This window comes from Eleutherodactylus coqui, chromosome 2 (assembly GCF_035609145.1).
Source record: "Eleutherodactylus coqui strain aEleCoq1 chromosome 2, aEleCoq1.hap1, whole genome shotgun sequence".
Taxonomy (NCBI): Eukaryota; Metazoa; Chordata; class Amphibia; order Anura; family Eleutherodactylidae; genus Eleutherodactylus; species Eleutherodactylus coqui.
The window spans coordinates 108,190,118-108,215,537 of NC_089838.1; the positions used below are offsets into that span (position 1 = coordinate 108,190,118).

Below are 25,420 nucleotides of genomic sequence, written 5' to 3' on the forward strand. Positions count from 1 at the left end.
CACCATGGGCCAGAACGCAGACGCATACACAAATTCTTCCTCGAATCTGTTCATGTAAATATTTGTGTAGGTAGGCGCTACGTTCGATCCCATGGCAGTCCCCTGGCACTGCCTGTAGTATTTGCCTGCAAAAAGAAAATTTTTGACAGAATAAGTTTAAGTAATGATAGAACAACATGTTCGCATTCGAGAGATATGTCAGACGATACTAGTTTGTATCTCACTGCCTCTAATCCCTTCTCATGGGTAATTGACGTGTACAACGATGCCACGTCAAATGAGGCCAGAATCGCATCGCCTGAAATAGTCAATTTACTCAGGATCGTTAAAAAATCACTGGTGTCTTTAACATAAGAGGCACCCGAGGTAGCAAACCTACGCAGTACCTTGTCCAAAAAAAATAGATGTGTGATTAAATAATGATCCCCTCCCTGAGACGATTGGGCGTCCGGGGGGGGGGGGGGGTTACAAGAGATTTGTGGATCTTAAGTAATGTATAAATAGTTGGCACCACCACTGGTGTGATTACGTACAAGAAATCATAAAGGGCTTGATCTATGTTGCCCTCCATGACGGCGTCAAACAAAATGTTCCATAAAAGAGTCTGATACTACTGGTAGGGTTGTTAGATAATGGTTCATATACGTTGAGATCTGCTAGCTGTCGATAAATTTCAGCCTCATACTGGATCGAGTCCATCACCACCACAGCTCCGCCTTTGTCGGCGGGCTTGATTTTGATGGACCCATCACTTGACAGCGCTCTGAGCGCCCGACGCTCCTCACCAGAAAGGTTAGATACAGATTTATAGGATACATTACGCCTGCGTAATTTGTTAATGTCAGCATAAACAAGGGAGATGTATGTCTCAACAATGTGGTTAGTATCCGGTGGTTGAAATTTGCTCTTATTGTAAATGCCACACTTACGTAAGGTGAAAGGTACTTGTCCAATAGGGTTAGAGTCACCATTATTGTTAGAAGTGTCCCCATTCGATTGTTGAGAAGAAGGATTTAAGGTGCAGTCTCCTAAAACAGCCCCATAGACTCAAATCAATCTCAAACCATTCTATTTGAGGGGTTGGACAATAGGACAAACCTTTTGATAGAACTGTGGTTTCGACCTCCGAGAGTGTCCTGGACGAGATGTTTACCAATAGGTTAGTTGCGTCGTCGCCTTTTTGTTGCTGGATTGTGTGGTCTTGCTTGGTGACCCTTTTTCTCCATCTTGCGTGTTTTCTTCCACCTCTGCGAACCGATTTGTAGCGGCATTTTTCATTCTCCCACAATTGGAAGGACTCGACCCTAAAAAATGAACTGATCTATTAGAGCCCTGTGAGGATTCATCGGTAGATTAGGAACCGGCCGAGAAAAAAACAAATGTTGACTCCTTAAATTGCTTTCTTCTAAACGCATATCGACCACGTCTAGGTGTACGGATATTACGTTCACTTTTAATCATGCGCCAACTATATATGCGACTTTTTTCGTAATCGTCTAGGTCGCGAAACCACTTCGTCCGTTTAACTGACTCAATGTCCTCTTTAAAGTTTTGCAGTGATACATCAATCTTTTTTAAGCACTGTAGTCCACTGTTCAGTGGATATCTTGGTGTTAATCTGTTCCTCAATGCTCGCAATGTTGTTCAAACATGTAGTAGCTTCAATCTGTAGGTGTTCTATATTCAACAACATTATGTCAAATGAAAAGCTGTTACAGATATTTTCAAACTTCAGGCAAAAGTTGGCATTATCAGGGAGAAGAGTGGGTCTAAGGTGTGACCGCAGTCCACGTGGAATTCTCTTAACCTTAAAATATTCGGATAAGGTAACCATGTGGAGGTTCAAAGAAACGTACCTCTTTTTTTCCATTTCCCACGTTCGTTGCAATACATCAAGGGACGGGGTATGCGTCTGCGTTCTGGCCCATGGTGGTCTCCTGGCACCGGTATATTGATGACATATTCTTGGTGTGGCATGGCAATGAGAGTGACTTGATGTCATTCCACTCGGAGTTAAATGGCATTTGGCCAGAACTCCAATTCACTTTGAAATATTCAAGAAACGAAATTGCATTTGTGGACATTCTAGTAACCAATGTTGGCGGTAGATTGGAAACCGTTCTTTATGTTAAAGAAACAGACCGTAATAGTTTACTAGAATACAATAGCTTTCACCCTCGCTCCATGGTAAGGTCTCTACCATGGAGCCAGTTAATAAGAGTTAAACGAATTACCATTGACCACAAACTTGATACTCGTTTGTCACAGATGTGCACTAAATTCCTATCACGTGGATATCCTCACAATGTAATCACTATGGCCGCACAGAAACTGACTAATGTTCAACGTGTCAATTTGTTGTCCCCTAGATCCAGGGTGGAGGGTCCAAAACGGATCCCTTTTGTATCGGTATACAATCCTGTAAGTACACAATTATCTGCTATTCTCAGAAAACATTGGTCATTGCTGCGCATGGCCGACAATAACATTGAGGAGTTTGTTAATCCCCCCATGATGTCCTACAAAAGGGGTAAGAACTTGAGAGACATCTTGGTACACTCATTGTATGAAAATAAATCAGGTTTACAGCAAACATTATTAGCACCCCACCGCTCGGGAAATTTCCCGTGCCTAGGGTGCTCTTGCTGCAATAATATGCTTAAGGGTGATAAATTTCACCATTCATCAACGGGTGCTGCTTTCTCGATTAAAGGTTTCTTCACGTGTTCTACATTATACATCCTTTTCCTTGGTGCTACTAATCCCAGCTGTCATATTTGTTATGTTTTTATACATGGCTATATTTGGATGTTTGGTCTGTGTGTTTTGCCCTTGTTCCTCCCGTACTGTTTGTATTATTTTTTGTATTTGACTAATCAATGCATGGACTCTTGTTGACACTTTCGGCTTTTTTTTACCTTTTTTCGCATTGAATACGTATCATTTGTCTGCACCTGGTTTGCTGCCATACTTTTTTCTACATACTCGTTTCCACAAGCCTGTACGGCAGCATCTCCAGGCTGATTAATTTGGCAATGTGCACGTTTAATGCTTGAGCGTGTGGGTACCTGGCGGCGTATTTGCGCTTTCGCTCCAACGCTTGTGCCAGCGACAGCTGAATGCTGCGCTGAGAGACATTGCTGGATGGGGCCGAGGACAGCGGAGGTGAGGGTGTGGGTGCAGGCCGGGAGGTGCTCGTGCCTGTGTCCTGAGAGGGGGGTTGGATCTGAGTGGCAGGTTGGGGCACAGGGGAAGAGGCAGTGGTGTGACCCAGAGGTGGTGAACGGCCTTCGCCCCACCTTGTGGGGTGCTTGGCCATCATATGCCTGTGCATGCTGGTGTTGTTGAGGCTGGTAGTGGTGGCTCCCCGGCTGATCTTGATGCGACACAGGTTGCACACCACTGTTCGGCGGTCATCCGCGCTCTCACTGAAGAACATCCACACCTTTGAACACCTAGGCCTCTGCGCGGTGGCTTGGTGTGAGTGGGTGCTTTGGGAAACAGTTGGGGGATTATTCGCTCTGGCCCTGCCTCTACCCTTGGCCACAACACTGCCCCTTCCAACCTGTCCTGCTGCTGCATTTGCCTCCCCCTCTGAGGACCTGTCCTCAGTTGGCTTAGCACACCAGGTGGGGTCAGTCACCTCATCGTCCAGTGGCTCTTCCTCCAAATCCTCTGTGCGCTCCTCCCTTGGACTTACTGCCCTTACTACTACCTCACTGATAGATAACTGTGTCTCATCGTCATCGTCCTCCTCACCCACTGAAAGCTCTTGAGACAGTTGCCGGAAGTCCCCAGCCTCCTCACCCAGACCCCATTTTTTCCCACTCAAGGCAGGCACCCGAGAACAGTTCCTGGGAGTCTGCCTGCTCATCAGAATGTGTCATTTTCATTGAGTGAGAAGGCTGGGAGGAAGGAGGAGCAGCAGCCAGAGGATTCAGAGTTGCAGCAGTGGACTGCGTAGAAGACTGGGTGGTCGATACATTGCTGGATGCATTTTCTGCCATCCACGACAGGACCTGCTCACACTGCTTTGTTTGTAATAAAGGTCTACCACGTGGACCCATAAATTGTGATAAGAAGCTGGGGACCCCAGAAACTTTCCTCTCTCCTAATCCCGCAGCAGCCAGCTGTGGACCACGAACTCGGCCTGTGCCCACACCCTCACTTGGACCTCCACGTCCTCGCCCGCGTCCACGTCCACGTCCTCGACCTCTACCCCTCAGTATGCTAGATTACGAATAGAATAGACACAGACCGGTGTAAATAATCATGGAGTTATGTGCGTAGACTTTCTCACTGAGAATGTTATTGTAAGGCAAACTGCAGGCATAAAAAAGTAGTGAGGAAGGCCGCAAACAGGCCTAACTGTGCGATAGTACTGGACTACAACTCCCACCAGACACCCAGTAAAATTTAAATGTTCAAAGGTAGCCCAACAAAGAGCTTTTTGTTTTTTTTTTGGAAAAAGAATGCAGGCTATATAGTGTGTATATCACTTTCCCTCTATCAGTGGCTGTGTTCGCCATACGCTGTGCGTAAAAGTTCACTGCAGACACAGACCGGTGTAAAAATTTATGGAATTGTTTGTGTACACTTTTACACTGAGAGCGGTTAGTGTAACACAAACTCCAGGCAGAAAAAAATTGTAAGGAATGCTGCAAACAGGGCTAGCTGTGCAATAGTGATGGACTACTACTCCCACCAGACAGCCTTTAAATGCAGACGGTCAGAGGTAGCCCTAAGAAGGACCGTTGGGGGTTTTGTAGACAGGATCCTACACTACCACTGTTCCTTCCTTCCTCACCAGCACTTTCCCTATACTCTGTATTACAGACTGCAGACTTAGAACGCTATAGCTTTAATGGTCTGCACAGCCCGGGATGAAAAAAAAAATTGTGCAAAACTGCTCCCAGCCAGCCACACAGTTATGCACACAGTCAGATGTGGCCCTAAGAAGGACCGTTGGGGTTCTTGTAGACAGGATACTACACTACCACTGTCCCTATCTCAGCACCACTTTCCCTATACTCTGTATAATAGACTGCAGACTGAGAACACTACAGCTGTAATAGCCTGCACAGCCCGAGATGAAAAAAAAAATGCGCTAAACTGCTTCCAGCAGAAGGACCGTTGGGGGTTTTGTAGACAGGATCCTACACTACCACTGTCCCTTCCTCACCAGCACTTTCCCTATACTCTGTATTACAGACTGCAGACTTAGAACGCTATAGCTTTAATGGTCTGCAGAGCCCGAGATGAAAAAAAAAATTGTGCAAAACTGCTTCCAGCCAGCCACACAGTTATGCACACGGTCAGATGTGGCCCTAAGAAGAACTGTTGGGGTTCTTGTAGACAGGATCCTACACAAACACTTTCCCTGAATAAGCAGTAGCACTATCCCTAATCTCTCCCAGTGTGTGTCTGAGGCGAGCCACGGGCAGGACCGCTTTAAGTACTCAGCGGTCACTTGATCTCACCAGCCACTCACTGCAGGGGGTGGGATAGGGCTGGCACATCACAGGAGAAATTGGCTAAAATATCTATTGGCTAAAAAATGGTGCTAAACATGCAGGGAAGGAAATGGAATCGACTCGAGTACCACGTGGTGCTCGTCTCAAGTAACGAGCATCTCGAACACCCTAATGCTGGAATGAGCATCGAGCTTGGACGAGTGTGCTCGCTCATCTCTAATGGTATATAATAAGAATCAACATGACATTATAACAAACTGAATACTAAATTCTATGTAATCTGACTCTGACCAAGCACTGTAATCTGACAAGTGCCGTTGTAAATGTACAGAAAGGGTTTAAAGCTCCTGAAATCCAACAGGAGCACGTTGTGTACCCGACTGTGAAGAAGCAGCTGTGGACTCCAAGGGGAAGCTGTGAAATGTCACTGCCTCTGCTGGACGTGGCAACCACTGCCGACACAGTCCAGCTCTAAGGGAATGTTTCCACCTGTAACTGGAGCTCCTATAGATGCTGCTCTAATGTGTAGTCCAATTAAAATCTGAGCAAAGCGCAAGTCAAGGTCAGCCTAATCCTAGTTTGAAACCCCTCCAGGGAGAGAGTGGAATGCAAGCCGTGGAGACTTTTTCCTATCTACATAACTGAAAATATCAGAAAAGTCAGAGCATACCCCGCGGAATCTGGAAGGAAGACTGGCCTAGGACTCGTAAGTGTGAGAGAGAGTGACCATTTGCTTCTCTTCACTTCTCTGCAAATAACTACCCAAAACAACCCCCAGATAACTGAGACTGGTGGGCTCTTCTTCCCCAAAAGAGAAAGAAAGAGAGGGAGTTAAACAATCAACGTTTGTTACTCCTGCTGTCAAGAAATCTGCTGAAGTTGTCATTACTTGAGAAACTTCAAAGTGTGAACTGTTTGTGAATTCTTCAAATACGGAGTAAACTGTGTACTTCTGGTTTCATTACAGTTCTTTGATTCTGAATTCTTTATTTCATCATAACATCATATTCTGAGGCACTGGTGTCACATAGATCTTTTGATACCGTGGTTAACGACCATCTTTGTGTGTTCTGTCTGCTGTGTGGGCCTTTGTTCTAGGCGGAGTAATCACCACCATGACTAGACTGAGTTAGAATAGCCTTCTATTTGTGTATGCTCTGGACATGATGCGTCTTGTGCTCAGGGCAAACATGACACTCTCCTACTGACTGACAATTTACTACATGCTGCAGCAGCATTGATCACTTGTCAAACAGCTGTGATCAGAGCTAGCTCCGAATGTGGCTGGATATGCAGTGGGCTCGGCTCCCGAGTCTGTTCATACCCACCTTCTAGATCTGTGACTTCCTTGAGTAATGGGTGTGAATGGATTAATTTCTGTAATTCCCACCCATTTCCTAATTTTTGTCTACTACCCCGCCGAAGGGAAAATGCCTGGCTGCTATTTTTTAAAAATGGTTTCTTTTGATAAGAAGAAAAACCCTTTTAACTCTTGCTGAACTTTAATTAGCAAATTTCAGTCTTTTCTTTATATCCTAGTGGTCATAAAATAGTCTTGCAGCATATATATCTTTGTGTATGGAACAACATATTCTGTTCAGTATTAATATCTTTTCTGTATTGAAAATATTGACAGATTAGTGGATATATTAGTGTAGCTAACTAAATTCTATCCTTTCAAAAAACAGGCTTCCAAAAGTGTGTTTCTTTTTTTATAACGGATATTAATGGCAGTGTGTGGCATATCCTGGTGCTGGGTTTTGTATAGAGCCAAGAGTGTAGTTGGCATGCAGATCCATATAGTAGTCAGAAGGGAAGCCAGGGGTCAGCAGCGGGAGGTCTCAGATGCAGTACAGGTGTATGAGGCAAGTAGCGTAGTCAGAAGGAAAGCCAGGGCTCAGCAGCAGGAGGTCTCAGTTTGCAGTACAGGTGGATGAGATGACTAGTGTAGTGAAAAGGCAAGCCAGAGGTCAGCAGTGGGAGGTCTTAGTAGAGTTGCAGAGGAGCAGGCAGAGGAGGAGCTTGATAAATGGCTAGTGGAGCACAAAAATCATGTGCTGGTGCAGTGGCAGGGGGAGGCTTTTATAGTGAGTCTAATCAGGAAACACAAGTGGGGTCAGGACATGGAGGCAGGAGGTAGATAACTGGAATCAGGGACCAAGGCTGAGAGTCATTCAGGATAACTGTCTGCAGACTGGGTGGCTCAGTAGTGAAAGCAACTGAATGGAACTCAGGAGGTCCCCAGTTCGATTCCTGACACAGAGTATGCAAATGTTCTACATGTATCCTTTTCCTATTGTTATACTGTGTTACGGTATGTAGCCCCAGTTGATGGCTCATCCTACCTCTTCTTCCTTTCCCCAATAGTAGCCCCTTCTTGCCATGTGCAGCAGAAGCCATACCATCTTTTTAGCTAGGACACCTATCAGAGCTGTCTATAGGATGAGCATGAGCGCTTGACCTGTCTCTTAAAGGTCCAGCATTCACAACCAGCTTTTTCCATCTTTGGCAATCCAGAATACCTGAATAGTTGGTTCCATATGGTGTTATATGCTGACCAATTCTTGGTTTGATCCAAGCCAAATTCACCTAGCTTTCCTGTCTTCTCATGTCCTGACTGTGGCTTATCATTTAACCACTTTATATCTGCTTTCTGCTCTATCCCTCTACCTGTCTCATTGTTATGCAGGAACTCCGCCAGTCCTGACCTTGGTCTTTTATATATTGAGTACATCTCTGCATAACCCTCTGGTACTGCTCTACAAGTGCTTCTGATTTGTCCATGTCAACTGCCACTGAACCGAGAGTGCTTCTAGTATGGCTGTTGCAGGTGCAGGCCTAACCAGGTTTATGGTGCTGTGCATGGTAACCAAAAAGGGTGGATTCACACTTGGTGTAATTTTATGTCATGGACAAAACCAGATGTGTGGATTTTGGTATCGATTTCCTGCAGAATTGCTATGGATTTCACTCTTTGCAACCCACATATGCACCTCTTCATGCAGATTCTCATTAATATGATTCACTGACATAGCATGAGATGGGTTCATATGATTAAAGAATTAGTTTCCCTTTTTTATGTTATTTTGCTTGTGAAATTACATTGTTTAGGTAATTTAGCTCACTTGTATAGCTGCAATTGCTGATGATGATGTTTCTTCTGCCAGCATGGCCATTCATGATGGCTACACATGGTTTTCTGGGTCCCAATCCACTTCCTGTGTGGGCTCCCTCCCCTTCTGTTCATCATATTCAGCATGGGACCCTACCAGGCTCTCATGGTAATTGCCCTAATATCTGTTAAAAAATTAAAGTGGTTATGCCATCAAAATTATATATTGCCTATCAACAGGATAAGCGTTTGATTGCTGGGGGTCCGACCACTGAAAACTACAGGCATCATGAAACCGGTGCAGCCCGAGCCCCCCTTAGTAAATGGCGTGGCAGTATTCATCCATGATCCCTATCCATTCACTGTCCATGGAAATAGTCAACCAAAGTAAATGGGATGGCGGTCTTGCAAGTGCACTGTTGCTCCATGCATTAACCCCTGCTGCAGCCTGTAATCACGGCATCATGGGAGAGACCTAGATCTGTTGGTGCAGAGACATTTTTATTTCATTCTATTTTTTGTTTTGTTTTAGAATTGTTTTATTGTACTCACCATTCACTTTGATTCAGTTGTTTAATATGCACTCTACCGTCCAGCTTTTTGAGAAAGATGCTATTTTGCCTAAAAACGCATCACATGCTAGCATTCAATAAAGTTCTCTACTACCTATCACCTGTGAGTCGACCATCTTTTTTGTTGTTTGCGCCAAGATCCTAGTCTTTCTTCTGCACCTCCCTCCTCTGCATGCACTTTACACCAGTATAGCCTGTTGGATCTGTAGTGTCACTAGGATGGCAGCACCCTTCATCTTCAAATCCCTGCGTTCCTTCCACACCAGAATTTCTGCCCACCTTTCCATTTAATGTCTTTCACCAAGGTACTCAGACGGGGTGACAGCTATCCTTACCTCCCACAGCAACTGGCATCTTCTAGTTCTCTCCTTACTCTTCTTGTGGATTACTGTAGGTTCTCACCATACTTGCCATGTCAGCTTCTGCACTTGACTTGTGGGAATTCCACTTTAAATCTGGGCCTATGCCCCAACTGGATGTAGTGATGCCCTAACAACCTCAGATGTCACTATATGGACTCTTCTACACATTTTCACCTTTCGATTGGGCAAAATCCTTTACCTTGTGTCATAAAACTTTGCCCTCCTATAAAAACTAAGAGATCAACTATAAGATTGTGACATGATGGTATAGTTTTTTCTGCAGTGAATATTCCCTTAATTGGAAGATAATCTCTTTGTATCATGGATAAATTCCAAATTTCTATTAACAGTAGGTACAGTTCAGGTTTAGGGGTTTCCTCCAAAAGATCTCTCCTCTTAGAAAATGCAATTTTGATTGCTAGCAGATCTTTATTTCTGATGTCCTAACTCCTTTCAAATGAAGATAAGTAAGCGTAAGGGTGCAATAACATCTTGTATCTAGATTGCTGAGACAGAACTGCTCCGTCTGCAGAAAGAATTAGATGCATCAACCTTGATATTGACAGGCAAGTTTATATTTGGATGAATTAATATGGGTGCTGTTGTGAAGTTTTTATTATTAATTTAAAGCGCTTAGGACGGAGTCTTGAGGGACACCAACATAGAGTGGGTGTCATGCGGATGTGGTTTGTGATTGGGAGACACTAAATGTTTAGTCAACAACATACCAGGGGATTCAGGATTGGATCACGTTTGTAATGCCAATGGAGGAGAGAGCTTATAATTAGGAGAGAGTTGTCGACTATGTGGAAGGCAGAGGATAAATCTAGGAGGAGCACAGGGTAATTATTAGGGCACTCTGACCCCCCGAGCGCCAGGTGGGGTGCCCTGAACTTCTCGCACCCCACTGTCCCTGCCTACTTGCCTTGGCCCTTGCTAAACCCAGGCGGACAACTGGACGGCGGTCCCTGCGCTGGCTAGGGACCTGGCGACTGACAAGAATAAACTAACGGATGGGGGGACAGAGTGCCGACAGAGAGGCAGATGGAAAAGACCAACAGGACTTACAAGGCAAAGCAAGGCTGGAGATGGAAGCTGACAGGCAAACTAGAAGGAGACCGACTAGCAACTAGCACTGACTGAGACAGGCTGACTAGATGCAAGCAGAACCAATAACTGGCAGTGAGCTCAGGTCACCGAAGGGACCAAAGGTTTCGATAACGACTTATGGAACACTCTGCGAACCCTCCTTTTGCGATTTCCAGAGGACCGGTACACCTTCTGTCCCACCCTGTACGGCTCAGATACAGACAGACTCTTCCCACTACGCAACTGCATACAAGACCCCACCACTTCTAGATTCTTTTGCACTTCCTTACATCCCCCCTGCAGCACATCGGTGGCGACATCAGCAGCAGGACAGGCAGACGGGGTAGGAAGGGAAGTCAGACCATGGTGACTGAGCGTATCAACTGAGCAGAGAGGAAGGGGAGCAAGATGGCTATGGCAAGATGGTCCCCACTGGGTCAGCTCCCCAGTGGCCCAATCGAATTGGGGGTTGTGCAACGGCATCCCTAGTACCATGTCTACCGACATTTTCTTCATCACCAGGAATGATAGATCTTCCGAGTGGCGACCCCCCCCCCACCGTGAACTGTAACACTGGGGTCCTCCATCGTACCAAGCCCGAAGCAAGAGGGGTAGCATCAATGCTAGTAAAACGAATTGGCGTCTTCAGCGCCACAAATTCAGCCATCAGGGGCCTAATGAAACGCATGCTTATCAGGTTAGCGACTGCTCCGGAATCAATAAACGCCTGCCCTGGGCGGGAGAAGTTCCGGAATCTAACCTGGCAAGGTACCAGATGTTTAGGACGTACCTGTAGTCCTAGGCGATCCTCCCTGCAATCGCCTAGGACTTGGAGTCTTTCTGCCGATTCAGACTGTGGGCTCTGAGGCCTCAGGGGGCAGGTTATCACCCGATGTCCAGCTTTCCCACAGTAGAGGCAGAGATGATGCAATAAACGAATCCGGTGTCGCTCCTTGGGGTCCAGTGGGTCCTGTGGTGGATTTCCTTTCGCGTCCAACGACTTACTCAATTAGGAATGTTTACACCCTTTCCATATTAATTCTGAATTGATTATATGCGCATAAGAAGATTTCACACTGACACAGGTTCAGCATGTATAAGCTTCCTCAATTCTGCTTTAATGTTGGGCGCGCAGCCTCTTTTAAAAGAGTTTAACATATCTGCCCATCTGGGCAGGCCAAAGATTACATAGATACAATGTATTGTTTAATTATTGGATAAGCATCTTGCAATTCTTCCATCCTCCGGTTATCTGTGATTGGCCATCAGGTGGTGGACGAGATGAGGGGGTTGTCTTGGACCCACGTGTGGTTCCTTCGATATGATTGGATGTTACATCATGAATTAGTAATTGCCTAAATCTCCCATGTTATTTGCATACATTTCCAGTAAAACTGCTTGGGTTATTATTGCGGTAGCTGTTTCAGACTGCGGTTATCTATGTCTGATTTCTTTACAAAACAGATGGAAAATTTAACGTGTTTACACTATATATTATCTTGTCAGCGTTTTGAGAACAGAAGTTTCATTAAGGAAGTAGATACATTGGATACATGTAAGAAGGCATATCCATATTTGTAACAGTAATGGAAAAGTACTGGCATTTAGTATACAGAATAAAAACAGGTTCATTGTCCACTACAAAGGTCCATAGTATAGGCCCAAAATATAGATATATTGGGTTTCCATAGGCTCGGGAACAGAGACTGGTACGGAAGAGGAGGGAACAGGACAAACGACCTCCCTGACTCTATGGACCTGTCTATCTTGCTTCCCAGCCCTGAGCTACTATCTGCCTTCACCGCTAGCTCCATAGCCTCCTTTAAGGACCCGGGAACGGGATGGGAAATCAATAGTTCTTTAACCGCGTCCGAGAGACCTTGCAGAAAAACGTCTTTCAGAGCGCTATCGTTCCATGCAGTATCACCCGCATAGCGTCTGAAATTGGAGCAATAATCCTCCACACAAAGCGACCCCTGATGCAACGCCAACAGCCGTGAAACCGCCAACCCCACTCGGTCCGGTTCATCGAAGATACCCCCGAGTTCCTGGAAAAAGGAGTTCATCGACTGCAGGCCGGGGGAACCCTCGGGAATGGAAAAATGCCAGGTCTGGGCAGAGCCCCGCAGCAGGGACATTATAAGCCCGACCCTCTGGGCCTCCGACCCGGAAGAATGGGGACGCATCCGAAAAAACAACCGACACGCCTGTTGAAAAACAAAAAACTTGTTCCTCTCCCCAGAGAACACCTCGGGAAGAGGGCACTTGGGTTCGGGACTGGTTGAGGCGTCCCGCCCCTGCGACAATGCCCACTGCTCCTGGGCCACCATGCGAGCTGACATCCTGGATCACCGGCACCAGGGCTTGCAGCTGGTTTGTGAGGGAGCTGATCGCCTCCATGGAAAAAAAAAAACAGTTTAAAGGGCCAGTTATTATGTTACGGCACTCTGACCCCCCGAGTGCCAGGTGGGGTGCCCTGAACTTCCCACACCCCACTGTACCTGCCTACTTGCCTCTGCCCTGGCTAACCCCAGGCGGACAACTGGACGGCGGTCCCTGCGCTGGCTAGGGACCTGGCGACTGACAAGAATAAACTAACTGATGGGGGGACAGAGTGCCGACAGAGGCAGATGGAAAAGACCAACAGGACTTACAAGGCAAAGCAAGGCTGGAGATGGAAGCTGACAGGCAAACTAGAAGGAGACTGACTAGCAACTAGCACTGACTGAGACAAGCTGACTAGATGCAAGCAGAACCAATAACTGGCAGTGAGCTCAGGTCACTGCCAGCCTTATAAACGAAAGACTCCGCCCTGGGGCGGAGAGTGGGAGGAGCCAGCTCCCCCACTACTGCACAAGAGAGCTGGAGGAGTGCGGGTGGCGCCCTACGGGCAGACACGCCCACACCAGCCGCTCCACGTCGCCGGGAGAGCCCCGACGTCAGGGCTCCAGGACGCCAGAGCCGACGCCGGGGTGGTGCGCACTGACCGCGGGACTCTGTGCCGCCCTGCATGGTAACAGTAATGCTTTGAGGCTTCTGCGGTTAGCAGATTGTGAGCTAGTTTGGTTTTCAGTAGAATGGTGGGGTCAGAAGTCAGATTGCAGTCCATCATAGAATGAGTTGGATGACATGCAGAAGGACAGTTTAAGTTGAATGTGCTGTTCCAGGAGTTTTAATGCAAGTGGGAGCAGTGAAATGGGGCAGTATCTGGGTAAGAAGGAAGGTTCAAGGGATGACTGTTTGAGAATGGGTATTATAACTGCATGTTTATTGGATGAAGGCATGATGCTAGTAGTCAGCTAGAACTTGAGTGGATGGGTTACGACCAGAATAAACACAGTGACAAGGTTATGTATAAGGTGAGATTGGTTTGGGTCAAGTGCACAGATAGTGAGGTGTGATTTGGAGGGTAAGGTGGAGAACTTGCCCTTGATAATGCTGGGAAAGCAGGTTAAGGGAGAGAGGATGTGCAGCTATGCAGAGGGGTTAGAGGAATTGTAGACTGAAGTGTTCTATGGTGTTGATGATGGATGGATTGTGAGTAGGGAGCCTAGAAATTCCCCAAATAACTGGAAACTTTGGAGAAATAATCAATAAAAAATGAATAACTTTATGACGATTAGGCTTGCTGAGTACTTGAATCAGTCTCATGACTAATATGTCCCGACGACAGCAATGATTTCTTCACCCTGTACCACAGGAGGAACTAAATATATTTTTGAATCCAAATATTCAAATATTTCAAGTTTATTGTCCTACAGATCTTTTTTGGGCAATTAATAGCAAAGTGGGAGAAAAAGCTGGCTTCACGTGAAAAAATGCTTTATTACAAAATAGCGCCTAAGACATCACGGTTACAAAAGTACGAGTTTCAACCTAAAGAGGTCTTGTTCACCTTTGAAACTTATATTGCAACTGATCCACATAAATACCCTGAAGTGAATTAAAATTTTAATGGATTTCATATTAGTGTGAGATTCTCACCCATGTGAATAAGCCCTTATAATGTAAGCATGGTGTAGTTTGTAGTTTTTCTCTTTTAGTTGGTACTGTGACTATTACGCTTGCCCCATTCAGTTTCAGAGCCCGTGGAAGGGGCTGGGTTGTAATCAACCAAACTAGTGTTGCACATAACATCTGTCACCCAATTTTTACAATACAGTATCTGGTGTGACAATAAAGCCTGTGGATTTCTGGCTTGGTTTCCTATTCCCAATCATTGTTTCCGAGACTTGTTAAGAAGTCGTACATTGATTTGAAGGAATGCTGCCATCCAATAGGTGGCGCTGCAGAGGTAATGTTCCATCTTCCTTATTTGAATAAAGCCTATATTACATCAAGACCTTTTGTAGAACAACTGATTCTTTTTTTTTTAGCCTCAGTTTAAGGAAATCAAGAGAATTGTATGTTCTCTTGATGAAGGCACCTGTCACTCAATAATTAAAAATCGATCAGTAGTGTTACAAACGATCAACATATAGCTCTGGCCTAAGTGTAAAATATCAGTAAGATGTCCTGCTCAGGAAAGGAGGACAAATTCACACATGCACTTTCTAAAACAATATGGGTGAAATTGTTGAGGAAGATGATGAATTTATTGTATTAGGCCGCCTGCAGACGAGCGGGTCGGATCCGGTGGCGAGAATTCTTCCCGCGGGACCCGACCCGAGCGCCTGCAGAGAGCAGCGCCTACTCACCCGTGCCCGGCGGCCCCGGCTCTTTCATGTGCCGGCTGCCGGGCAGCCGGCGCATGCGCAGACCGGAGCCGGCGGCTGGGTGAGTGACGTTTCTGTGTGAGGCTCTGCGAGCCCCGCACAAAAATAGGACATGCCGCGGTTTGTTTGCCGCGCGACATTTTGCGCGGCCAAACCGCGGCCGTCTGCATAGGAGTGCGTATTGTAATGCACTCCTATGCAGGCTTTGAGCGGCGGAAATCCCGCGGGAAATCCCGCCGTGGGATTTCCGCCCATGTGCAGGCGGCCTTAACCATAGAAAGTACAATGTCCGGTGGAATAATCGGATGAGATGATAAAGCAATGCCCGATCATGTTGTTCTGTGACAGATAAGTTGCTGACAGAGCTGTCCAGTAATGGCGTAACATCCAAAACATGCGAAAGTGCTGCCAAGTCGAGAATTTATGTTGATGGAGCAGACGGAGAAAAAAACTGTCGGATGAAGGTATATGGACAGCTTTAACAGCTTTAGTGTCTTCGAACATGCAACAAATACAACTATATTTGGAACTCCCTCTCCATTGTCATCTGCTTAATTAAGCAAAAGCAAATATTTGTTTTACAAATGAGAAATGACAGCTGGGCTTATTTAATTAACTTAATATTAAGGGTGTACTCTGTGTAGCCTCACCTTTAGTAAACCTCTTCAGGATATAAAATGTACAGCAAGCATTTAGAAAAATCACTTGCAGACTCAGGTTCAGGACTTTAGCTCATCATGAAGGTCGTAGGAGTCATTGTCCTTGCTGTTGTGGCGTTTACCTGTTTCACAGGTTCAAATCCCTAACTTTCTTTGTGATGTTGTCATTATTATTTGCAATGTGCTGCATTCATGCATTTGTTATTTTTCTGTGCATTTGCTCTTTGCTGAATTTAGGATTTAGGATATTTAGGATTGATCATTGAATTCTGCGGTATTTACATATTTAAAATGTTTTATAAACCATTTAATACCTCTACATTATCGGATAAAGTCATTTTTCAATATACTTGGGTAACATTTTTACTGTTTAACATGAATTATATCACATACTATTTTATCACTTATTTCGCATTCTGTTTAGGTATAAGCTGTCACCATAATGATACCCACCATGATACAGAGATTGAGGTAAGTTCATATTTTAGGGGTGTACATGACACTGCAAAAATTTCTGTTTCTGTTATTGCTAGTGATTAGCCTTAAACAAGTGCAGATGGACATTTATGTATATAATTAGTCATATTATACAGTCCACACATCAAAATATCTCTCTGGCCAAACAGTTTAACCTTCACCATTCACAGATTTATGATACATCTAGTTCATATGCCATAAGAGTATTTTCTGAGAATTCTTTACATACTTTTATTGCCAGTCAGCGTATAGACTAGGATATATTCCTAGGATATGTGATGAATGTTTGTGGCTGTCTGACTGATTAGTAGATTGGGTGTTCTGTGTCCTCGGTTGGTTTGCGACAGGAAGCATGTGCTGGGAAATAGGGCCGCCCGAGTCGGTTATTATACGACAGCCTGCAGTTACAACTATTTCCCGGGTGGTGAGGCGCCAGAGTGGTACAGGGCTCCAATGATCTCTCCCCAGTTTTTCCAGAGGGTTATAAAATGTTGTTTTATGTTAATGTTGTTTGTTAATAAATATGGCTGCTGTGGCCAAAATTATACAAAATTAAAATGGTGTCAGTGGTTACTTTAGGTAAGTGGGGTGAGGGAGGTTTTGGAGGGGGGATGGCTACAGCGGAGATGACTCCATTATACTCGGGTCATAATCATGCCTCATTACAGGTCAGCAATAGGGCAAAGAGAATTACAGCAGCCTAGAGACAAAGCATATATGCAGATTTATATTCCTGACACTTAAAAATGTCATTATCTCACCTCTAGGTAACATGTGGAATGAACTTTTACAATTCCCCCCCCCCCCCCCCGCACCCCACACACACATACTTCTTATATTCCATTCACTACTACCTCAAGCACATAATGATTCACCTAGCGTGAAAATACCAGAACTTTAAACATTAAGGAAGAGTTACTAATACTGGCCAGTAGTTAGGCCGCCTGCAGACGGGCGGAAATTCCGTGGCGGGATTTCCCGCGGAATTTACGCCCCTGGAAGCTGCCATAGCATTGCGTTAGCAAACACAATGCTAGGCAGACGGCTGTGGTTTGTCCACGCGAAATCTCGAGCAGCAAACAAACCGCGGCATGTTCTTTTTCTGTGCGGGGCTCGCATAAAAAAAGAGCCGGAGCTGCGGGAACGGGTGAGTACGCGCTGCTCTCTGCAGGCGCTCGGGTCGGGTCCCGCTGCGAGAATTCTCGCAGCCGGATCCGACCGGTCCATCTGCAGGCGGCCTTGGTCAGTATTAAAAAATGCACCAGATATTTTACAGTAACTTTGCTACATTATAAAACTGTTGAATTTAAGGCTGTCGAGTTTACGTTTATACCACGTATTGCATATAGGCTTAGTGCATGACAAAAATTGTGCTACTTTTTTGGTGCACGCTGTCGAACTTAGGCCATACCCCTTTTACAATAAAGGAAAGCCCCATTGTAGGACATGGTGGAAAAACTGTCAAATAGTGTCTAAAACACATAGTAAATGTGGCTTAAAACATGCTCAACAGTTTTCTACTGCAATATATAACAGAATTTTTTTATAGTAAACGCCCCATTGTGCTGATTGCGTAGCACTGTTTATTGCAAAATTGGTTGTTCCCTAATACTCCCTCCATTGTGGAGATCACTTTACAGCTCAACTATACATGTTTGCTGATAAGGCGGAAGCAGAAATGCACATGTTTAAATAGGTGTGTGTCTCTTTAAGTAACCCTCCAGTCCTGGCGACCTTATGAAGCAGTGTGACCGTCTTGGTTTGTAAATGTGATGCATCTTATTCTAGCGCTTTATATTAGCCTTACTAAATTCCCTGATAAATTTGCTCATTGTATCTGGATACAAAAAAATGACAGGTAAAATTTGGCTGTTTGCTATAAACAATACATTCCCTTACCAAAATTTGTATTTAAAATTGTTACATAGTTGAACCTTGCTAATCTTCTGAGTATTGACTGCTTTTTTTTCTGCACAGCCAAACTGTGGTATCGGTAACAGTGACATACCAGGGAAGGCGTTTGTCTGCAACAACGTGTCCCAACCATTATGCGGCACAGATGGTATTACCTACCAAAATGAATGTGATCTCTGTTCAAAGAAAATGTAAGTTCACATTACAAGACCTTCACACAGCAGGAAATGTATTATCATTTCATGTTACACCGAGTGTTCTTTACAGCTAACCTCTGGATATTCAGCTGCCACATCATTTTAGGCTGCCTGTCCTAGCGATATTCCACTGTGGCGGAGTAGGGGGGAGAACTGACAGGTCTCCGCGATGAGCCTATCTAATAGGAGAATTGCAGCAAATCGCAGCATGCCACGATTTAAATCCCGCGAGAAGAGAATCACTATGATTCTCTGCTCGTGGACGTTGGGCTGCACTTTCTATAGTTAGCCTATGGAAAGTGAGTTAGCCTATGGAAACCTTCACACAGCAGAAAAAGTATTATCGTTTCATGTTACAATCGACTGTTCTTTACAGCTAACCTCTGGATACTCAGCTGTCACATCACTTTAGGCTGGGGTCACACAGATAGTATTCTCAGTGGAAATCTCACCGTTTTGCCACAGCGAGATTTCCACCGGGAAAGCGCAGCTTGAAAACCTGTGGCACTTAGCCACGCGTTTTGGAATGGCTTCGCCGCATGCTTTTCGGCTGCTGCTGGCTCTCCCATGACAAATCTCATCCACATGGCTGCAGCAAAATTCCGCAGGGAAATTTTGCGGCAAATCTGCCCTGTGTGACCCCAGGCTTACTGTTTTTTGTCAAGATAAAAAGCCCTGGGAGTATAGGAATACATCACATAGTGGATTCTTCCTGCAGCTTCTTCTCACCAGATTGGATAGATGGATAGATGGATAGATGGATAGATGGATAGATGGATAGATGGATAGATGGATAGATAGATAGATCCCTACAAAACAAGGACACTTGTCAATCTGGCTGATCTGGGTGGGAAGAAGCCGGTCTGGAGCCACCTCTGTGACTTGTCTCCCTTTAGTGCAGATTTGTCTTTTCTGAAACACTACAACATTTTAGAATAAAATATACCTCCCTGTAATATGGGCGCCTGTTCTGACTTCATTCCGCATGAAGCTAGTGACAGCTTCCCTATAATACAAACTTTTCCCCCCGCATGTTGCACTTTCTCTTTATGTTTTTGCAGGATGTCCAATGGAGAACTCAATATCAAGTACAATGGAGAATGCCTTCCTGAGGTACGTATTAACACATTTAAAGGGCATGTCTGGTTTAGACAGAAGAGTAGCTAGGTTTCCCTGCATCTGGGGCTGATTCAGTTTGGCACCCACCTTACATAAATTGTTTAAAGACATTGTTCGACTTAATTTTTTAACATATTTTTGGGCCTCCTGTGCGATAAAAGCAATACACACCCCATGGGGCTGGAGTGACCTTTTCGGCACTCTGGCGCCGCAGAATCTGACAGGTGATGTCACCGGGTCTTCTGGCTTGGTGACTTCCAGTAAACCTGTCATGTGGGCTTCCATGGTAGAATCCCAGCAGATATATGTGATGTCGGTGACTCCACTTGGCTGCAGCAGTCATGTGGGTTTAACAACCACGTGACCAGTGCAGCCAAAGTAAACAGAAAACCAGAGGACCGAAGTGGTGGCGGGAAGAGTGCTGTTAAATATATATATATATATATTATATATATATATATATATATATATATATATATATATATATATATATATATTCCCTCATTGCCACCAATGTTTTTATTCCTCAAAAAAAAAAACTTTAACATTGTTTGCTATGGCCACTCCCCAACGCCAATTAATAACAACTTATTACTCACACACTATATATGTATGCATCCTATGGTTATAACACTTGCACATGAATATTAAAGAGGTATTTACAAATCTATACTTATCCCATTGATAGGTGATAAATGTTGACGACTAATTGCTGGTGGTCCCCCTACTAATCACAAGAGTGGGTATCCTGTATCTTTGCTTCCTTCACACTGCACTCCCTGCAATTGATGGGATCATCAGCTGTCTTACATTTATCACCGGTCCAGTGGCCTTTTTTTCAGATTTCATATCAGTGGGCCTTTTCTCAGCACTGCCAGCCCCTCAGTCATCTGGATCCCAATAACAGCTATGCAATATAACGTGAGTCAGAGATAGAACAGCTGTTTGCTTCGTTTCTGAGTTCTGGCTTGCAGCTACCTGAGCACAGCATAATCAGACAAAGTCTCACAAAGGAGAAGATTACTACTGAGCCTCCACGTTATATAAATCAACTTATTTCAGCTATTGAAGCTATCTGAGCCGAGCGGTAGCCACAGATAGGGTTGCCACCCGGCCGGTATTTTTTTTTTTGTCAGGCCGGTGTCTGTATTTATTTTTTTTTACACCTGTATTACAGGCCAGTATTTTCAGAGCCTGCACTGCCCCCTAGTTCAGGTTAACTCTCCTCCGGCAGGGAAAACACAGACCTGCAGACCCGACAGCTTTCAGGGCCTCCGATGATGTCATGTCGTGTGATACCCTGTGTGGGAGGAGTCAGGGATCACATGACCACGGGGGCTAAGTAAATGTAGGACCCTGCAGCAGTGGTAGGACTCTGCAGCTTTGTGCGTGTGTGTGTCAGGATGAATGTAGTGGAGCTGTGTGTGTGTGTTAGAGCTGTGGGGTTCTGGATGGATGGATGGATGGATTGAGTGAGTGAGTGAGTGAGTGGAGTTGTGTGTGTGATGTGTGTGGAGGTCAGGATTGATGTAGTGGAGCTGTGTGTGTTGTGTGTGGAGGTCAGGATTGATGTAGTGGAGCTGTGTGTGTGATGTGTGTGGGGATCAGGATGGATGTAGTGGAGCTGTGTGTGTGATATGTGTGGGGGTCAAAATGGATGTAGTGGAGCTGTGTGTGTGATGTCTGGGGATCAGGATGGATGTAGCAGAGTTGTGTGTGTGATGTCTGGGGATCAGGATGGATGTAGCAGAGTTGTGTGTGTGATGTCTGGGGATCAGGATGGATGTAGTAGAGTTGTGTGTGTGGTGTCTGGGGATCAGGATGGATGTAGCAGAGTTGTGTGTGTGATGTCTGGGGATCAGAATGGATGTAGTGGAGTTGTGTGTGTGATGTGTGGGGGTCATGATGGATGTCCAGCCGTCTCTGCAGTGACAGTGTTGGAACCCGAGGAGGAGAGCCGAGGAGTAGTACATGCTGTACAAGGTATGTACCATGTACTGAATGTAATCTTGTATGTTTAGGTGGTATACGTTATACCACCTGTGCATATAATTACATACAGGACATATCTACCTTACATCAGCATCACTATATACAAGGGAGGTATATCTCCTGTATATAGTGATATGGACCATGCTGGGGTAACCTGGGTATCTCCTGTATATAATTATATATGTGTAGATTGTATGCAATGCGAGGATCTGCAGCGTGTACTCGCGAGTAGATGACGTGATTCACACTAAACGTCATCTACTCACGAGAACACACTGGACCGAATGCAGGAGATAAAGGAGGGAAAAAATGCTGTGATAAGCCATGCCCAAAAGTCACGCCCCAACAACCCCCTTTTTACCATGGTCCGTATTTTTTTGTGACAAAGGTAGCAACCCTAGCTACAGAGCACCTGAGACATAGCAGTAATGTGAAGTATAACAGCTGATTGCGGCACTCTGCATGTCTGACTCGGCCAGGCGGTTGCAGCAGTAGAGATAAGTTGATTCCTTCAGTGTGGAGGCTCAGCGGCATTATTCTACTTTGTGAGTCTTTTAGATTGATTATGATGCTTGGGTAGCTGCATGTCAGGACTCAGGGAAGCAGCAAATGATATGTTTTCTTACCTGCTCCTGGTGCACCCCCTGTCCTTACTTTTAATTAGGCATATCCCCCTGGCACAGTCTGCTCCACCTTCACCCTTAGTTATGCCCCTGGTTTAGAGAACACTGGAAGAAGATGGATATTTTTTACAGGATTCTCATCAAGTGCTGGATTATTTTTTTGATTATCAAACTGCTATCCAAGTAAAGCCACTGCTCTTACTGTCCTTTCCTTCAGGGCTGCCAGCTGTCCATGAATTCACAAACAGTCCATAAAAAAGGGGTGTTTTTTTGCTGCCGTCCGCAGTATCCTGCAGAAAAAAAAGCTGTCCATATTTTCTTTTTTACTTTCTGCAAAACTTGCACTGTGCATGCGCCAATGTGCACATTGCAAACAGGAAGCATTGCAAAGGAGCAGCACATGCATGAACCAGATGTCTCTGGGGTGGGGGCACTACGAGCAAGAAGAGGGTTAGACTTCATGAGCAGGGGAGCTAGGAGGAGGACAGTGCTGGAGTCAGGACAGGAGGAGGACAACAGCAGCAGCCCATTGACTACTCTCAGCAGCAGTGAAGTCAGGTCTATTTTTCACGTTAAGATCCAAGCGATTGTCATTATTGCATTGCAAAAGACATAACTTGTGGACATAAATATATGAGAGCTTGTTTTTTTTATTGAACAAGTTGTATGTCTTCATGGCATCACTGTGGGGTACATATATTGTGTATCTTTTGTTAATTTTTCTTTGGGGGGCGATGGAGAAACCCCCTCAGAAAATCCTCCATTAGTACCGGGTTTGGTTTTTACAATGCTCACCATTCAGTAAAAATGACATTTTTGTATAGATTTCTTTATTTTTTACTACATTTGCACAATAAAAATAAATTTTAAAGAAAAACAATTGAATCTGCATTGCCGCATTCTAAGTTTTCATTCACATGAGAGTATATCGGCTGCCGTTTTCATGGCTGGACGATATACACTACCATCTGATGCATTGGATTCCAATGCATCAGATCAGATGGGCGTATTCCTGCGACATAAAAGCACCCGGCGCTTTTACACTGGGCAGGAAAGATAGTCCTGGAACTCTCTTTCCGGGCCGAAATACAGCCACTGCCATAGACTCCTGTGGGAGCCAATGACAGCTGCCAGAGAAGGGAGGTGGGAGGTAGTTTAGCTGTGTGACTGCTAAACGCCCTCTTCTTCTCTCCTCCTTTCCGCCCTTTTCCAGCTGTTTGCAATAGGAATGGGCAGGATGGGGGCGGAGCTAGTTGCTAATCTCCTGCTTCATCCCATTGCTGGCTGCTGACAAGTTGTGGAGAGGAGACTTGAGTTTAGCACACTAGCTCCCACCCTGTCCTGCCCCCTCCACTTGCCGAGAGCCGGCGAGGGAAGAGGGAAACAGTTTAGCATGCCTAAAAGCCCCAACACAGGATCGCTACTTCAAAGAACTGATGGGAGGCATATTTGCCAGAAAAATGTCTTGCATCAGCATGAAAAAGTATGCTGGCGAGTGCGATATCATACGAGTTTATCGGCCCAATATCATGCTCAACAGTGTGTGTATGTATCCTAAGGGTCTCCTCACACCAGTGTTTTTCTTTCCATCTTGCTGTTCCATCTTAGGAATCTTAGGAATAACAAAACAGAAAGAAAACGTTTAAGTTTTTCAGCCCAAAGAATTTATTAAAACAGGAGATCTTCAGTATCAATATCTGTAATTTCCACCATTCAGTTTCTTACACTGGAACAAGAGTGCAGACTGCGCCACTTTTATTTCTAGTTACAAAAACAGAATAAACATGGATCATTTTTTCTTGCATTATAGCCAACAGGTGAAGAATGAACTTGTAAACCAATGTGTTTTGATTTCTAGTTTTGTTTCTCAGCGTTTCTCAGAGGTTCTTTGGCTCACCCCACATGGTGGTGGCAGCTCTTCAGTAAATGGGGCTCAGTAGTTACAACTGTTTCTATGCAGTTCTGGAGTTTTAGGGTTTGTTCCCAAGTAGCGAAAAATGTTGTTGAATGTTTATAACGGGCATTCCGCACCAAGTTCTACGTCACAAACATTACGGAGAACCAGTCAAAATTCACGTGCTAAGTGCGGATTTTGATCCATTTCTTTCTATTGAAATGCTGTTGATTTTGCTTTGGTATTTTCCGCTGCCTATTTTGTTTTGTTTTAGGATGACTACCCACTAGCGTTTGCAAATTTGCTGCGTTTTTTTTTTTACATGTGTCTATGGGACTTTCCAATGTTAAAAACGCATCACAGCAAAATCGCAATTTACTGCTAAATCGCGATTTTGCGCAATGCGCTTTTAACATTAACAAGTCCCATAGACCCCTGGAGAAAAAAAAACGCTGCAAATTTCACAGTGAAAAAGAACTGTAGTGGGTAGTCACCCTTATGCAGTGTTTTTTTAAGGCAAAAACTCTATGCTAAATAGTAAAAACATCCCACAACAATTGCATTTTTTGCAATGGTATTTTTTTCACTTGAGTTATTTTTTTGGCTCCTTGGCATTTTTTCTAAATCACACCATGCTCTGAGTCTGGCCTTTTTTTCTAGCCATTTTTGCATTGCACTCTATAGAGTTAAATGCGAAAGAAGAACACATTTTGCCTAAAAAACACACACCAAAACACCAGGAAATACAGGCCTTACTTGAATCATACTACCCACTTCCCCACAAGGAAGATCTTGATTAAGGACTTCTATATACTGTTTAATTTCTTCAATATTGTTTGACCTAAACTCATCTATTTTGCTTTTTTATATAATGATTAATATTTGAACACATCCAAAAGCAAAAAAAAAAATTTTTTTAAATGTGATGCTGAAATTTTCTTGTATCCTATTTTGTAGGAAACCTGAGCTGACATTTGTATCTGGAGAAGTATGTCTGACACAGAGTTATTAATCAAAGCAGCATATTATATGCCATGTGAAGACCAAAACTGCAATAAAAGGAAAAGCATAACATGGATTGTATTAAATATTGTCATTTACAATCATTACAAATAAAAATGACGCTTAAACTATCAAAATGAGTTTTATGAATGGGGTAATCTTGAACTAAAGGCAGTGAATTATCCTCAACAGAAGACCGTTAGTTTAGGGCTTATTCAC

At 44.5% G+C, this 25,420-nt stretch overlaps 1 protein-coding gene across 3 annotated transcripts in view; it reads left to right on the top strand.

Moving 5' to 3' along the window:
* The first annotated feature begins 15,980 nt into the window (after nucleotides 1-15,980).
* Nucleotides 15,981-25,420, top strand: part of LOC136611603 (serine protease inhibitor Kazal-type 6-like) — a 420,302-nt gene continuing 410,862 nt past the window's right edge. The window contains exons 1-5 of one of the 3 annotated variants that reach the window (XM_066591321.1): nucleotides 15,981-16,116; nucleotides 16,408-16,454; nucleotides 18,438-18,565; nucleotides 19,633-19,684; nucleotides 25,157-25,338. In XM_066591321.1, the coding sequence (XP_066447418.1) occupies nucleotides 16,062-16,116; nucleotides 16,408-16,454; nucleotides 18,438-18,565; nucleotides 19,633-19,684; nucleotides 25,157-25,165 (291 nt within the window). In that variant the 5' untranslated portion in view covers nucleotides 15,981-16,061 and the 3' untranslated portion in view covers nucleotides 25,166-25,338. Of the gene's footprint in view, nucleotides 16,117-16,407; nucleotides 16,455-18,437; nucleotides 18,566-19,632; nucleotides 19,685-25,156; nucleotides 25,339-25,420 lie in introns of those variants that run through there. The other 2 variants (XM_066591323.1, XM_066591322.1) reach the window with 2 other exon arrangements.